General features: G+C 36.9%; 1 protein-coding gene across 3 annotated transcripts in view; it reads right to left on the minus strand.

The window, feature by feature from the left end:
- NAA25 (N(alpha)-acetyltransferase 25, NatB auxiliary subunit) overlaps positions 1-17,791 on the minus strand; it is a 62,607-nt gene extending 44,816 nt beyond the window's left edge. For 2 of the 3 annotated variants that reach the window (XM_029224217.1, XM_029224203.1), the window contains exons 1-9: positions 17,711-17,791; positions 16,749-16,887; positions 13,448-13,566; positions 8,987-9,061; positions 7,742-7,849; positions 7,303-7,381; positions 3,359-3,470; positions 2,252-2,341; positions 1,029-1,198 (exon numbers count right to left, since the gene is read on the minus strand). In XM_029224217.1, the coding sequence (XP_029080050.1) occupies positions 1,029-1,198; positions 2,252-2,341; positions 3,359-3,470; positions 7,303-7,381; positions 7,742-7,849; positions 8,987-9,061; positions 13,448-13,566; positions 16,749-16,887; positions 17,711-17,770 (952 nt within the window). In that variant the 5' untranslated portion in view covers positions 17,771-17,791. Of the gene's footprint in view, positions 1-1,028; positions 1,199-2,251; positions 2,342-3,358; positions 3,471-7,302; positions 7,382-7,741; positions 7,850-8,986; positions 9,062-9,264; positions 9,336-13,447; positions 13,567-16,748; positions 16,888-17,710 lie in introns of those variants that run through there. The other variant, XM_029224210.1, reaches the window with a different exon arrangement.
- Between the last annotated feature and the right edge of the window lie 328 nt (positions 17,792-18,119).

Here is an 18,119-nt window from a genome sequence, read left to right on the forward strand (position 1 = left end):
CAAAGAAAGAAGTCAACATGGAATTCAAAATTGGTTATGAATAATCTACATAGGAAATGACAGAGAGATACCCACAGTTAATTTTAGAATGAGCTGCAAAGAACATTAATTACATGATTAAAATGGACAAAGATGTTCTAGGATAGGTTTTAGGTATTGAGAAGTGCTCATCATCTCAGGACAACTGGTCCCTAAAGAAACCTTCTTAAAGTTATCCAACTTTTAATGAGAACTAAATTTCTATAATGACGAGTGGGAAAAAAAGTTTTCTTTGGAGCTTTATCTTAAAAAAATGAAACTAAAAAAATTTTTAAAGTTTATTCTCCTAAACTTAAAAAATTTAGGGTATAATTAAAACTAAAGCTAATTCTTAGTATGAGCAAAGAATTACTGATTTTGGGGGGAGTAGTGCTTTTTTTCCCCACAAAACTGTGAATTAGTACAATATGACAACATTTACTTCTTATATTAGTATGCTCAAAAAGAACCATTTTACAAAAACCTCTAAGGGCTTCATCAAATTTCCTGAAGGCCTCTCTTAATGCTTTACTATCCAAATCATACTTTTCTCCCATCTTGTCATTGTCCTAATAAATTTTCTCCTCAACTGTTAACTGCTCTTTAACTGCTCTAACTCTGCCAGATGTTATTTCGTCAATGGTTTTGTGAGTGCTTAGGGTAGATTTTCAAGAAACCTTTCATTCACTTCTTGAAATCCTGAAACTTTTATAAAACTGGCTATTTACTTTGAAATTGATTTTGACATTATTGCTGGGTCAGCAAAAGAACGCCTGACAGACTCTGATGGAATAGGGAGAGATGCTAAAGTTAAGCCAAGTTGCATGTGTGATTGAGGGTTAATTTTGTAAGTGATCCATTCATTAGTCAATATTTTCAGGTTATGAAGACATTTGCTTCTCAAACACAACTTTATCACTGTAGGCTTCAGAGAATAGATACTGCACTTGGGTACTGAGGGCATCCCTGTATCTTCTCCAGGGTTCCCAAATATCATTACAGCTTCTTACCCAGTTTGTACTCATCATTAAAACCTTGACGTCGCAAACGTCTAATCAGCTCCAGTTTAGCCAGATGTGGTCCTCGGAGATGGCGAGAACTTTTAGATTCTTCTGTTATCCGATCTTCTATAAATCTCACAGCCTCTTCTGCAGAATAATGTACTTCTCCTTCTAAAGAGCTAGGTATAAACACATGAAAAAGGTATTTTGTGCCTCTATCAAGCCAAATCGATTTTAAGAAACAAATTAAAAATAACAGAAAGTACTGTGATACTTATAAAACAACACAAATTAGAATAAAAGAGAAATATGAGCATATTCTGACAGTTAACATGGCATATGATTCCTCTCAATTTTGTCATTTGATTATTGCAGAGTGACTAACCACCTCTACCTCTTTCTTAAAAAAAAGAATGAATAATTTTGCATATATAAAATATTACCTAATTAAAAACATAAGTAAATTTTATTGCTAGAAAAATGAGGCTGAGAAAAATTAGATGACTTACTTAATATTATAAAGTAAGCCTCAGTTCATATTTGGTATCATAAACCCTATTTTGTTATTCACTTTTTAAAAAGAGCTCATTATATTTATTGTGGTATTGTCTGTAATAGCCCCCAAAACAGGAAGCAGCAACAATACAAGTATCTATCAACAGCAGACAGATTAAATGAATTTGGTACATTTCTAAAATGGAGTTCTCTTAAGTCATTAAAAAGAATTAATCAGATCTGTATGCACCATATATGGAAAGATGCCCAAGATACACTTTAGGGGGTGAAATACGAAGTTGTAAACCATTACATCTAACATAATTGCATTCTTATGTTAAATAAGAATAATTATATTAGTATATGCATAATATAAATAAATCTGGAAGAAAAGACACCAAACTGTCTTTTCCAAATAAATCTGGAAGACACCAAACTGTTATCAAGAGTTATTTCTGTGTCAATTACATCTCAATAAAACTGGAAAAAGAAAAAAATCATCCTGGAATGATAGGAAAACTAGGAACTAACACTTTCCACACCATACATTTCTGTACTAATTTAAGATTTTTACAATGAACACATATTTATTTTAAAATTTAAAAATGGAAAAATGTCTTGCTTTGAAAGGGATACATTATTGAGACAGAAAAAGAGAATTCAATTAGGCTTACAATGAAATCATTTTGCTACACCATACTAAAAAGTGTTGTAATTCAGGAAAGAAGACAACTTACTGTTCACCTTCAGCAGGAGGAGTCCAGGCTTCTTCAATCAGTCGAAAGACAGAATCGAAATAAGTCAGATAGAACTGCCAGTCATCTGAGCTAAAATCAGATTGAATGGTGCACACAGGATTAAACCCAAGTTGTGACAAATCTGCCTGAGGAACCATGTTATTCAACTTATTTTCTAAGTTATATTTTAGTCTTTACTAGGAGAAGCCCAACCTTCCCTCTGGGTTTCTTCTACAGCCCTAAAAGGGCAACAACTCCAGAGGCATTTTCAAAGTCAAACACTTTCAAGAAACTACTCTTTCCTTCAATAAAATGACCAGGTCTAAAAAACTAATATTCTCAGGACTTCCCTGTTGGCCCAGTGGATGAGACTCCGCACTCCCAATGCAGGGGGCCCGGTTCAATCCCTAGTCGGGAAACTAGATCCCGCATGCATGCCGCAACTAAGAAGTCTACCTGCCACAACAAAGATCCCACGTGCCGCAAGTAAGACCCAGAGCAGCCAAAATAAATTAAAAAAAAAAAAAAAACAGCTCATGCAGCCCTTAATAAAAAACTAATATTCTTAACAGAAAACTCCCCACATTAGTGCTTTCTAGGGGGGCTAAGGGGAGGGTCTCTCTTTTAGACCAATATTGAGTTTGACAAATTAATGACTTTTCAGCATTCATTCTGAATACTTAGCACCCTGGTGGCATAAGTTCCATTACACCTCTTTATTGAAAGATGAAGGCTCGGGCTTCCCTGGTGGCGCAGTGGTTGAGAGTCCGCCTGCTGATGCAGGGGACATGGGTTCGCGCCCCGGTCCGGGAAGATCCCACATGCCGCGGAGCGGCTGGGCCCGTGGGCCATGGCCGCTGAGCCTGCACGTCCGGAGCCTGTGCTCCGCAACGGGAGAGGCCACAACAGTGAGAGGCCCGCGTACCGCAAATAAAAAAAAAAAAAGATGAAGGCTCATTAAAAACTTTAAAAAAAATATCCAGAACACACAACTAAAAGATTTCACTTTATGCCCAGAAATCTCAAAATATATAGACCAAAAAAATCAATGGTGAGACCTGAAAGCCCCACTCCAGTCTCATAGTCCAAAAAGAAGCATCTACTTACTTTTTCAGTAAGAGGCGCCGAGAAAGGGCATTGCACTCTGGCCACCTGCTCAGCTTCTTGTACATAGCCATGCATTTATTTTCCCGACTCTGAATCTCACTTGTTAACTTCTCTACAATTAAAAGTTATAAAAGTTGGTAAGCTGGTTTCATTTCTGCTCAGAAACCAGAACAAAATCCATATACAAGAAGGAAACTGTCACATTTTCTTATTCACTCTCTTAGAAAATGGGACCACTATTAGATACAAACTACTATCTCACTGAAGATTACTCTCCTGAAAGGAAAAATCGTATATTTCTGATATTAAACTTTTTAATCCTTTTCTTCTACAAAATACAAGGATCCAGAATGTCTTGAGTTGAGGATCTAGTGTGTGGGATACACATAAAATCCCAACAACGTCTAAGGACTGGTATATTTAGACCTGATATATTTAGACCATAGACAGACCATCCATACATTTCCAAAACATTGAATAAGCTTGGACTGGAATGAGATGAGAAAGGGGAGATGTTATGAGGAAGATAAAAAAAGAAAAGAGATGAATCAAACTCTTCCAACAGTTGAGAACAAAAAAACTAGGACTATATTTCTGACCAAATTAGATATGCCCTGTCCTTTTAGAATGGTTTAGCAGATTAAGGATGCCAACAATTACATTATGAATTTTCTATAGAGAATCTAAACTGTAACTATCCATACAACTACAACCTAACTGAATAAAAACAAAGTTGACTTGTACCCACCTGCAAGGAGGCTAAAGTTAGAGAGTAACATTAAAAATAAAAACAAAAACAAAACTCTTCCTGCATTTTATATAATTAAAGTACTTAACTCAGTTACTATTACAGTTTTGGAATAGCACAAAGTCTAGTAAAGGATATACATACTTGTAAAAAACAAAGTCTTTTTAATGGCTGGACCTAATGAGAGTTCTGAGGCTACTCATCTACAGTTAGTTACTCCCAATAACCATAAAGGCACAATTAAAAAACCAGGGTTGTCAAAACGATAACTGCATTCCCACGAATTTCTCCTAAGGAAATCAAAGATGTGTAAATATTTAGGAACCAAAATCTCCTAAGTCTCCAAAAATAAGGGAATAGTTAATGCTATCTATGAAGTTCATACAAATCAGTTTTCCAACAACAAAGGAGGAAGTATTTTCACAACAATGGAAAAGAGCTAACTTCTTTAACATGTAAAGTACTCTTGCAAATCAATAAGCAGATTAACCAAATTTTTAGAAATAGGAAAAGGATAAGAAAAAGCAGCTCAGAGGAAAAAAATATATTAATGGCTTTTAAACAAATGAAGAAATAATTATCCTCCCTCATAACTAAATAAAAACTGTAAGGTATGTTTTACCTATCTCATTGAAAAACAAAAAAGGTTTGATATGGGACTTCTCTGGTGGGCCAGTGGCTGACTCCACGCTCCCAATGCAAGGGGCCCGGGTTTGAACCCTGGTCAGGAAACTAGATCCCACGTGACACAACTAAGAGTTCACATGCCACAACTAAAGATCCCGCATGCGGCAAGGAAGATCCAGCATATGGCAGCGAAGACACGGCCTAGCCAAATAAATAAATAAATATTTTTTTAAAAGTTTGATCTAAAATTTTGATAATATAGGTGGGTAAATATGCAAAGAAACAGGCCCTCTTACAATCTAATAGCAAATACAGCTGGTGGAAATGCACACTGTAGCCTCTTAGAGGGCAATTTGGTTTATAGCAAAGATGTTCCTTGCAAATAGCCTAAATACCCTTCAAAGATGAGCTATGTAGTAAACTGTCTACGTTTATACTATGGAACACTGGGCACCATTAAAGAGAGTGAGGTAGTGAGGTATATCTCTAAGACACACTGTTTAGGTAAAAAAAACAATGGGTCTAAGAGTATGGAGAGAAAAGGTCACAAACTCAAATGCCTTCATAGGACAGACACAATAAACATTTAAAAATTTTAAAGAAAAAAAATATTTAATAAGAACATTGTGCAGAGTAAGATTACTCTTAGGGTCAAGGTACAGTATATTCTCAATTGTGGTTTAAAAAAGTGGGGGGCCCCTTTCTGCCTCCGCTGCCACCATGGCGCCCGGTAGAAAGTTTGTGGCAAAGGGGGGGCAAAAAAAAAGAAGCAGGTCCTGGGGCCTTCCTGGTGGCGCAGTGGTTGAGAGTCCGCCTGCCGACGCAGGGGACACGGGCTCATGCCCCGGTCCGGGAGGTTCCCACATGCCGCAGAGCGGCTGGGCCCGTGAGCCATGGCCACTGAGCCTGCGCGTCTGGAGCCTGTGCTCTGCAACAGGAGAGGCCGCAAAAGTGAGAGGCCCGCGTACCGCAAAAAAATAATAATAAAATTAAATTTAAAAAAAAAAAAAAAAAGAAGCAGGTCCTGAAGTTTACTCTTGACTGTACCCATCCTGTAGAAGATAGAATCATGGATGCTGCCAATTTTGAGCAGTTTTTTCAGGAGAGAATCAAAGTGAATGGAAAAGCTGAGAATCTTGGTGGAGGTGTTGTAACAAACGAAAGAAGCAAAAGCAAGATTACTGTAACTTCTGAGGTAGCTTTTTCCAAAAGGTATTTGAAATATCTCACCATAAAATATTTGAAGAAGAATAACCTATGTGATCGGTTACGCGTAGTTGCTAACAGCAAAGAAAGTTACGAACTGCATTACTTTCAGACTACTCAAGGTGCAGAAGAGGGGCTTCCCTGGTGGCGCAGTGGTTAAGAATCCGCCTGCCAATGCAGAGGACACGGGTTTGAGCCCTGGTCCGGGAAGATCCCACATGCCACGGAGCAACTAAGCCGTGCACCACAACTACTGAGCCTGCACTCTAGAGCCCGCGAGCAACTACTGAAGCCCACGTGCCACAACAACTGAAGCCTGCACGCCTAGAGCCCATGCTCCACAACAAGAGAAGCCACTGCAATGAGAAGCCCACACACTGCAACGAAGAGGAGCCCCTACTCGCTGCAACTAGAGAAAGCCCGCGTGCAGCAATGAGAACCCAAAGCAGCCAAAAATAAATAAATTTCTTTAAAAAAAAAAAAAAAAAAGATGAAGAAGAGGAGGAAGATGAGGATTAAAACTCAATTATCTGGGGACCTCCCTGGCGGTCCAGTAGTTAAGACTTCACCTTCCAATGCAGGGGGTGCAGGTTTGATCCCAGGTCAGGGAACTAAGATCCCACATGCATCATGGCCAAAAAACCAAAACATAAAGGAGAAGCAATGTTGTAACAAATTCAATAAAGACTTTAAAAAAAAATGGTCCACATCAAAAAAAAAACAAAAAAAACAAAACAACCCTCAATTATCTGGAATATTTTGTATGAGTTCTTAAGTAAAACTTAGGACCCCAAAAACAAAAAAAAGGGAAGGGGGAGGGGAAAGATACTACTTTAGAAGGATATACAGAACAGGTAACTGGAGAAGGATGTACAGGGCAGAGGGTTGGAGATCTGGGGTAAAATCATACTCCCTGAATTTTCTGAATCCATGAATTATTTTCATTCATTCATTCATTCATTCGGCTATGCCAGGTCTTAGATGCAGCACATGGGATCTTCGTTGCCACGTGTGGGATCTTCCTTGTAGCATGCAGGATCTTTAGCTGCGGCATGTGGGATCTTAATTGTGGCATGTAGGATCTAATTCTCTGACCAGGGATCGAACCCAGGCCCCCTGCATCGTAAACGCGAAGTCTTAACCACTGTACCACCAGGGAAGTCCCCATGAATTATTTTCAACTAAAAATTATTTTTAAAAAATAAATACAGAAAAACCTGAAAGAATCTAAAATGATCGCAAGTGATTTTTTAAAGTCTTTATATCTTTGTTTCTGTATGTGGAAGAAATTTTCCACAATAAAATGTCATGTTTAAATAGGAAAACAAAACAAAAAAAACTTTAAGAAAACTCTAAAAATTACCTCCTAATTTTCCTCTGATGACATCCAAGGCTTCCTGGTACTTTCCCAAACGTTCTAGGATCATATAATAAAGTTCAACCTTACAAAACAAACAAACAAGAAGTGCAATCATTGAAACTTTTCAATAATAAAAAGATAAGTCATTTGTATGTTTTTAAAAAGCTATCTAACAGAAAAGAACACTATATCTTCAAATAAGATGAAATTAACAGTGAGAATCAGACCATAGTATCTCTCCTATCTATATCTCAGCAGAGTACTTTCTGGAAACATGCTAGAACCTCACTCATTATACCTAGGCTGGGGAGTTCCAAAGCTTCACATTTACACAAAAGGCAAGAGTGAGGACCCAGTTCTCTAAATGGAATAAAGCAACAGTTCATAATATTGTAACAACATCAAAAACATGCAAATACAAAGTGGGGCTTAAGTTACTCACTTCAGCCTCTGCTTCTATCTTGTCCTCTTTTACCATTTTTTCTACCATTCTCTCAGCAAGGGGCAGAAACATCGTTTTTGAGAGGTTTTCATCCTGCGCTGATATAGACTAAAGGAGAAAAGAAAAATGTTTGCACTATTTATATTATTACCATGCAGACCATTATTGTGACTCTGGCACATAATTATCAACCCACTATGTCAAATATCAGACCTAATTTGAACTTGAGAGTGGTTTGCTTTATAGGAGATTTCTTTACTAAAGATTCTTATCGTATGCATTCTTGAAATACATAGTTTCCACAATATGACCTAACTTTTAAATATTAGACCATTCATGCATTTTTTTCTAGAAATATGTTAAGAGGGGATACGTTTATACTATTTAGTATATATAAAGGGTACCAGGTATTTGAAGAGTCAAAAACCTTTGAGATGTCTTCTTGAGACCTTCACATATTAGAAGGAAAATGCCAATTCCTTCTATTTATAGTATGGCTTACTATTAGCTACAGTTACCTTAGCATGGTATTAATCATTTTAACATTGCCAAAGATTCTGCTCAGAGCTCATTTACCCCCTGAAAACAACCTTTCAGGGTAGCTATTATGCTTATTTTATAGTTAAACTAAGGTTAAAAGATTCCCCAACAGCTCAAGAGACATGGTGAAGCCAATGTTTGAAAGCAGACCTGTCTGAACCCACAGCCTCTCTGTTCTTAACCTACATTTTAACTCCAGAGCCTCTCTGTTCTTAACTGCTACATTTTAACTCCTTTCTCCCCATCCTCTCATACACAGTGTCTTATCTTGGTACTTATAGCTGCTCTGGGAGATGAGCATCTCCATTCTGCAAAAGAGCAGACTGAGGCTCAGAAAGCTGAAGTGATGAAACAAGGTCACCCAGTTCAATGATCCGTTCAACAACCAACAATAGTGCCTTAAAGACAAACCTCAAGTTAAAATATCAAACATTTCGAGGCTCATACTTGATCAAGTAACCCAGTAATGGATCTAAGATTCAGAGGAAATACACTCTGTGCTACACACAAATAAACCAATATATCAACTCAAAAAGAATACTAAAACTCTTCAACTCAAAAAAATCAACTGACAATATGTCACATCCCTATTTGACACATGCTGCAACAATACATTACCCAAGATGTTCAGAGGACACATTAAGGACAATTACTATATACAAAAATAAAAACAAATCTCAATCCCATTCTGAATGCCATACTCACTTGCATTATTAAGCTCATCACAGACCAAAAGTAGTAAGGGTTTTTGGGGACAATCTTATATAGAGCCATGCCAGCCTGAAAGACAGAGAGCCATAAATACTTAACTTAGAAAACATCATACAGAGGGTAATTAATGACCTAGACATGTGGCAAGAAGTTTCCTAGGAAAATAGCAACATGTTTACATATGCTGGTTACTGTAAGTGCCTAGTAACTTGATGGGTGTTCTCTACAGCATAACAATAGAGGTAATCCCAATATCAAGAATGATATTTCACCTTTTGAATCAGATTTTCTTAAACTGAAGACCCAGTGTTCCTAGAGAATACTGCAATCCAATATAGTTCTGGTAGACTACCAAGCAAAAACAAAAGTTGGGTTATGAATGTATATCAATAAACTTTACTGAAGCCATTGCACTAATCAGTTACAGTAAAACAAAGAAATCCACACAGTATATTTAAACTTCAAAATCAGACAAAATTACTCTGACATAATTCAAAAAATAATTCTTAGGTTAGGAAAATATTCAGGTTCTTTCAATATACCATTAATTAGAACTGAACCCTCTCATTGTGAAATGTATAATATGCAAATACTTAGAAGTAGGAACATGGCACAAAGGAGCAAAGTAGATCTATTCACGTAAAACTGAGAATCTGTCCATAATTGCCAAGTAGTAATCAATGCTAAGAACTCTGTCAGCTAATTATCACAGTTACTATTTTATTTTTTAATCTTTTGCCTATCTTCAATCCACTTGAAAAAAATACATGGAGCCCCTATTAAGTGGAAGGAAATGTCTATTCCTGCCAAGGATACAAAGATTGAGTCCCGATCCCCAAGGCACTTAAAAGCAAGGGAAAGAGATAAGACAAATATTCAAACGACTAAAATATTCTTGGCAATAAAAACAAACATCCTATACAGGGAATTCCCTGGCGGTCCAGTGGTTAGGACTCGGCACTTCCACCGCCAGGGCCGGATTCGATCCCTGGTCAGGGAACTAATAATATCTCACAAGCAAAGTGGCACAGCCAAAGAAAAAAAAGGAAAACAAAAACACCCTATACAAAAACACCACACTAGGGTGTTTCCAAGGAAGGCAAGGTTAGTATGTTTGTTTATTCCTTTCTTTTTCTTTTTTTAAGGAAAAGTAGGGAAGAGCGTTCTCCAAAGTAGCAGTCTTTCAGATGGACCTTGAAGGTGAAACAGAATGTCTAGAGGCAAAGATGGGGGGTAAGAATACATATACAAATAATACAATTATTTGGGGTGAATGGATAAGTGAATGAATCAATTTGAAGTAGGAGCAAAATGAGTAATTAAACAAAAACATTAAAGAAAGAAAAGATATATGTTGACAAGAACAAGTAGGACATCTAGCTGAAACAAAAAATTAAGAGCAGGAGAAGGGAAAAGGGCTAAAAGGTAGACAGAGGTACCTTTGTTATAAGGCATTCCAAAAGGAGTCTATACAGAGTAAGCGAGTGATATGTATAAATCTATACTCTTCTAGGAAGAGTATTTTAGCAGTACCGTGAAGAAAGAAAATAGGGAAAAATAAGAGGTGAGGCAATAAAGAACTAAACCAGGATGAGGTAGATCAAATAGAAAAAGAGACCTCAGGGAATTCCCTGGCAGTCCAGTGATTAGGACTCCGAGCTCCCACTGATGAGGGCATCGGTTTGATCCCTGATCCAGGAACTAAGATCCAGAAAGCCCCGTGGCCAAAAAAAAAAAGAGACAGAAAGAGAGAGACCTCAAAGACACTATGGAGGTAGAATCAAGATGATCTGGAGACAAAATGGACATAGAAGATGAGAAGGAGAGTCTAGAATGGCTTGAGGTCCCTGCTCTTAACACCAAACTGGAGAAATGAAATGGAAAGTGTTAGAAAACCAATTTTATTTGATAACTTGGGGAAAGAAAACATTTTTATAATGACACACAGAAATAAAAAGGAACAGAATATTAAATTAACATGAACTTTTAACATAAAAGAGAAATTTCATGCCCACACCCTACTATCTTATAGGTGATAGCATTCTGCTGCTACAGAAAACTTTTGACCAGAGAGAAATTTGAAAAACATGGCTGCAAACTGGTGACTCAGAGAATAGGAATGTCACTTAAAGAAAAAGGAAAGTCTAGTCACCATATGAATGACTAGCAACTCTTTATTCAAGGTGGTTTTAAATTTACCTGCCAGAGATGATCTGTGGGGCAGAAGTCCTTAAATCTTGTGATTCCCTGGCTTCCCTCCCTCCTACCTCCACCAGTTTATGCAAATCACTCATTTATTTAACAAACATTTATCATGAAGTGAGGATTCAGCAGTGAACAAAAGCCCTTATGAAACATAACATGTAATTTATAAAATACCTATTACCCCAGACTGACATTCCCCTTTCAAAATAAGCATACATATAAGCTAAGAACTGTAACTACCTTAAGCAGCAACAAAGGCAGAATAAAAATCAGACGTTCCATTCTAAGACATTTAACACTAGAGGACTCCATTCTTCCAACATATTAGACTAAAATAATGCAAAAGCAGGCTATGGTTAAAACATATTAAGAAACCATAACTACTAAGCCACATCAAAGCTATGTCTCCAAAAAGCAAGATGCAAAATTGTATATATCTCTGGCAACATGTAAAGTTAAACCATACAAAAATATAATCTGTTCAAGTGGTAGATTATTTTTTTCCCTTTTTCAAAATTTACCTTAATATTGCTATTGCATGAACTTGTACTTTTTGTTATTTTATAAATGTGTGTATAATACATATTTCAAAAATATATTTCGTGGGATCATAAAATTAACACATGCTTAAAAAAAAAAAAAAAAGAAAGAACAGAAATTAAGATGGAAAGTATCCACAGCCCTATATCCTGGCAACATTTCGGTACATATACTTAATAAGGAAGGGTGGAGGGGAAGGGCGTGAGAGAAGGCCATTTTACAACCTGCTCTTCTCACTTAACATATATTGGGAATATCTTTCTATGTCAACAAATAAAGACACACAGTACCATTTGGGGGGGGCGGGGTGTTGCATTATTTTCTACCACATAGGTGAACTATAATTTCTTTCACTCTGTCTGTATTAATGTACATTTAATATACTTTACTTAAAACATATTCCTAGGGGCTTCCCTGGTGGCTCAGTGGTTAAGAATCCGCCTGCCAATGCAGGGGACATGGGTTTGAGCCCTGGTCCAGGAAGATCCCACATGCCACGGAGCAACTAAGCCTGTGCGCCACAACTACTGAAGCCTGCGTGCCTAGAGCCCATGCTCCGCAACAAGAGAAGGCACCTCAGTGAGAAGCCCGTGCACCGCAATGGAGACCCAACGCAGCTAAAAATAAATAAAATAAATTAAAAAAAAAAAAAAAAAGAACATATTCCTAGAAGTAAAAATGATACTAAGGATTTATATGTATATATGGTTAGTGCTGCCAATTTAAAAAATATATACCCATTTTACAATAAAAGAAAAATTATAATCTGTGAATATTTTTCCTGAGAACATATCAATACTCCAATGATAAATAAAATGATAAAATTTCTTCAAAGAATTATATTTGGGCCAAAAAATCTCTTCCAATTTAAAAACTTACATAAGCAAATACAAAAACTGATTTGAAAGAGAAAGGGTTTATCTTAATATAGTATCTTCCACCCTCCCTGGTCTACCTATCTATTGTTATAGTTTGATATTTCAAGTAAACAAGACAAAATAAAAATCCAAGTAGGAAAGCTCTGCCTTCCAAACACATTACACCCCCAAACAAAGCATTTCTTTAAAAATTCTAGCTTGACATCATAACCCTTTATGAGCTTAAGAGTGCAAATTTCATTTCTCTGGGATGCCAGCTTTATGCACCTATTAGTCCAAATGTATCCAAATAAGGCTCCTTCACATGTGTACAATGAACACCTAAAACGTGCTAACTGGCAGATAAGCTGCATCCAGAAAAAAAAAAACAAAAAAACAAGCATCCCAAGCAATAGGGGTTTTCCCACCATGGATTTAAAAATCTTAGCAGGCTATATAAACAGTTAAATTTACAAAATAGATGTAAACTTTTACAGTTAATCTTTCTATAGTCTGTTCATTTTTTGCTCTAGGATTTCTGCCCATTTTCTGAAAATATAACAGCAATCTGATGCAGTGAGACAATCTGAAGCCAACTTACCAGAACCAAACAAAACATACCATCAGGCCACAAAGGAACAATCACATTTTCCAAAGAAAACATTTAAAGAACTTGAATAATTGTTCATCTTTAAAACACACACAAAAAATAACTGGCTGATCTCCACACACAAATACATAGATTCACTTCTACACATATATGCAAACACACACATGCAGACACACATACCACTGCAGTTAAACCACATTAATAGAAAATCCTGCAGCCCAGGAGGTTTGGGCATCAAGTTACCTGTTGCATTTTCTTATATTCGCCCACTCTGGCATAGGCCATGAAGAGGTGAGAGTGATATTCCTCACTATTGGGAACTTTCTTCACAGCTGCCTCATAAAGTTTTGTGACTAACTCCGCTAAAACAAAGAGAAAGAGAATTTTCTTTAATTACTGAAGTATAACAAATCTTAACAGCATTTAATTTTTTTCCTATTTGGAGGAAATAGATGTCTCCTATCATTAAGGAAGGAGAAAGTATTTGCTTTGCCTCATCTGCTCATTACTCTTACCTTGCTTAGGTGTTTTCCGATGAAGCATGGAATAGGTCAGGCCTCCCCATGACGTTTACAATGTACAAGACCCTCCAGGATCTATCTAGCCTTTCTATCTTCTTCCAAACTCTTCCCTCCTGCACTTTATGCTCTAGCTACATCAAACTACTTGTAGTTCCACTAGATTCCCTGTGCTGTATCAGACCTGCATGACTTTAACACTGTTCCCTCTGCTTGGATTCCCTTTTCCTCTCTTTTCTACTGAGTGAACATCATCCAAGACCCAGTTCAAATGTAATCCTTTCCCTGAACACGATCTCTGCTCCTCCATCCCAGTTTGTACACTGCTTCCTTCTGCCATCTTTAAATCTTTTAAATAACGCTCTTATACAATTTATTAATATATAATGCAACATACTATCTATTGATCTGTTTCCTCATAGACTATGAGTAACATGAAAGCAAAGAATACCTTTCATCTTTGACTGATACAATATTTGTCACAGAAAAACATTCAACCAATACTTGTAGGACAGATAATTTTTTTTTTGAAATGCTGGGAGAGAATCCATATCCCTAAATCAACATAATCCCTAAATAATCAGATATAATACCTCAACTCTTAAGTTTTATCTTCCATAAGAATGAAACACAAAATTGAACTATAAAATAACATTTTCTGCCTGCTAGGTTGGCAAAAAATTTATTTTATTTTTTTCAGTTTTACTGAGAAACAATTGACAAAAGCTGTATATTTTTAGGAGTACAACATGATGGCTTGATGGCAAAATTTTTTAAGTCTAAGAATACCAATGACGGGACTTCCCTGGCGGCGCAGTTGTTAAGACTCCAAGCTCCCAATGCAGGGGGCCCGGGTTCAATCCCCAGTCAGGGAACTAGATCGCACAGGCATGCTGCAACTAAGAGCTCACATACCACAACTAAGGATCCCACGTGCCGCAACTAAGGAGCCAGTGAGCTGCAACTATGGAGCCCGCCTGCTGCAACTAAGATCCAGAGCAAATAAATAAATAAATAAATATCACATTAATTTAAAAAAAAAAAGAATACCAATGACAAGCATGTGGAACTCTGATACACTGCTAGTGGGAAGGTAAATTTAGAAGATAAGTTGACACCATGTTTATCTTTAAGCTGAACCTACCCTATGACCTAGCACCTCCACTCTAGATTCTAGTGTAGTCAACCAGTGAAGTATACTGTGGCAGTAAACATGAATTAACTACAACCACTTGGAAATTAGATGAAAAGTGCGTGTCACAGAAAACGTACAGCATGAATCCATTTATGTTAAGTCCAAAATAAGTGAAACTAATAATGTATTACTTAGAAAAACAAATGTGATAAAGATTTAAAGACAAGCAAGAGAATAAAAAATATTCAAGATAGCAAATCCCTCTTAGGAAGTTAAAGGGGAAATGAGATTGATGAAGGACACACAGGAAGTCTTCTTAGTACAGACATACCTCATTTTATTGTACTTCCCTTTACTGTGCTTTGCAGATATTGTGTTTTACAGATTGAAGGTTTGTGGCTACCTAGCAACTAAGCAAGTCATTAGCACCATTTTTCCAACAGCATTTGCTCACTTTGTGTCTCTGTGTTACATTTTGGTAATTCTCACGATATTTCAAACTTTTTCATTATTATTGTATTTGTTATGGTGATCTATGACCAGTGATCTTTGAAGTTACTACTGTAATTGCTTGGGGGCACCACAAATCACAACCATATAAGACCCTGAACTTAATCAACAAATATGTGTGTGTCCTGACTGCTCCACTATCTGGCCGTTCCCATCTGTCTCCCTCTCCTCAGGCCTCCCTATTTTTTGAGACACAACACTGAAATTAGGCCAATTAATAACCCTACAATGGCCTCAAGTGAAAGGAAGAGTGCCACATGTCTGGCACTTTAAATCAAAAGCTAGAAATGATTAAGTGTAGTGAGGAAGGCATGTCGAAAGCCAAGACAGGCTGAAAGCTAGGCCTCTTGTGCCAGTTATCCAAGTTGTAAATTCAAAGGAAAAGTTCTTGAAGGAAATTAAAAGTACTACTCCAGGGAATTCCCTAGAGGTCCAGTGGTTAGGACTCCGACCTTCCACTGCAGGGAACACAGGTTCAACATCTGTTCAGGGAACTAGATCTCACAAGCCATGAGGCACGGCCAAAAAAAAAAAAGTACTACTCCAGTGAACACATAAATGATAAAAAAGTGAAACGGAGAAAGTTTTAGTGGTCTGGATAGAAGATCAAACTAGCCACAATATTCCCTTAAGCCAAAGCCTGACCCAGAGCAAGACCCTGACTCTCTTTAATTCTATGAAGGCTGAGAGAACCGGGAAACCAAAAAATTCATATGACTCACTTTACTGCAATATTTGCTTTAATGTGAAACCAAACCCACGATACCTCCAAGGTATGACTGTACTGATAATGCTCTATTTCTTAAATTGGGTGGTAGGTTTATGAATGTTCATTTATTCCAAATCAAATGTTCTAGTGCTACATAAAACATATTCTTCTATAATATGTATTACTAAAGATATGTATTTCATAATAAAATATTTAAGAAATCAACAATGAAAAACTTTATTTATAGATGAAACTAGGCAGACTACCTAGGATATGCTTAGAAATAATCTGGCAGGCAGAGGGGTATACATAAAATTGATCATGTCTCAATAACTGCTGAAGGTGAGAAATGGACACAAAGGGATTTATTATGCTATTCTCTGTTTCTATGTTTGAAGTTTTCCATATTAAAAAGTGGAAAAAAAAGCAACTCTTTCATTTAGCAAATCAAAATGTCATAAATGAAATTCAAGTCCTCATTCCAATCCAAGGATCCTAATACATGTAAAATATCCACTCTGCCTACAGCCTTTGCAAGCCATGGTTAATGCATTTTTTACCTGTTGCTATCCATCAAATCATGAGTGATAAGTAAATCGGACAAACAGAGAACTCAGAAATACCCAAAAAATTAAGCACAGTTTTAAAGACAATGAAAAGAAAGAAACATACGTCGATGCATCTCCCGGTAAAGAATGGTCAGTGCCTGCAGTGAGTTGTCGTCTGTGGGTTCAAGGGCTGCCACCTCCTGCGCCAAGGTGAAGGCTTCCTCTTGCTTTCCAGTTCTCTGTAAACCAATTGCTTTTAAAACCTGATAGAAAGAAAAGACAAATCAGTTTTAAAAGGACAGAAAAGGAAATATGAACCAAAGAAAGACAATTTGAAATCACAAAATAAGTTATAAGGTATGCCTAGGTTGTGAATCAACTATTTTACTAAAAATATCAGCAAATAAAGATTATTGCCAGGGCTTCCCTGGTGGCTCAGTGGTTAAGAGTCTGCCTGCCAATGCAGGGGACACAGGTTTGAGCGCTGGTCCGGGCGGATGCCACATGCCACGGAACAACTAAGCTCATGCACCACAACTACTAAGCCTGCGCTCTAGAGCCCGCGAGCCTAACTACTGAAGCCAGCGCCTAGAGCCCGTGCTCCGCAACAAGAGACACCACCGCAATGAGAAACTTGAGCACCACAACAAAGAGTGGCCCCCACTCGCCACAACTAAAGAAAGCCCATGCAGCAACGAGGACCCAACACAACCAAAAATAAATAAATAAATAAAAATAAAGTTCCCTTAAAAAAAAAAAAAAGATTATTTCCTATTTCAGTCATATTAAGAATGCACAAAACAAAAAGAATGCACAACATTGCTTAAAAGGACTTTGTGGGGTGGGGGGGGGAAGGACTTTGTGAAAATAAAATAATTAAATTAGATAAGTCATGTCCAAAAAAACAAGCAGCTAGCTTTTAATTAAATACTCTTTATGGCATTTCATTTAAGTGATCAGGCAAATAAATGGCCTAAAAAATACTCTGAAAAACACAGTCACTAAAGAGATTAAACACCTCTTCCCTTTAAAGATTACAGTACATAACCCACCAAATATAAGTAACTCAAGGGCAAATGAACTTACCTTAGCACAATGAAGATCCTTATGCTTTTTCAACAATTTATCTGCTTGCTGAATTGCCATTTTATTATTACCATTATCAAGATAATCTATGAAAACAGAAATTATGAGTTATTATATTCCTTCAAAAACAAATATGAAAAATGCATAGGCTAGTATCAGCTGTTTCAGAAAGTATCCTAACTCGGTATTAAAAACACCTTGGAGCTGATTTTAACTCTAAATGGCTAGGATGGTCCAGAACACAATCTTAAATTTCTATAGTCATCTCTCATCCAAGAGCAATATAATCCAGTTATACTAATCCTTAATGAAGATTCAAGACCAAATATATTTAGATGATAGATGACACTAATATTTTTACCTATGGGAAACAAATGGGTTTACTTGCACAAAAATTAAAATATCTAAA

This window comes from Monodon monoceros, unplaced genomic scaffold, assembly GCF_005190385.1.
Source record: "Monodon monoceros isolate NGI ecotype Baffin Bay Population unplaced genomic scaffold, NGI_Narwhal_1 Super_Scaffold_1, whole genome shotgun sequence".
Lineage (NCBI taxonomy): Eukaryota > Metazoa > Chordata > Mammalia > Artiodactyla > Monodontidae > Monodon > Monodon monoceros.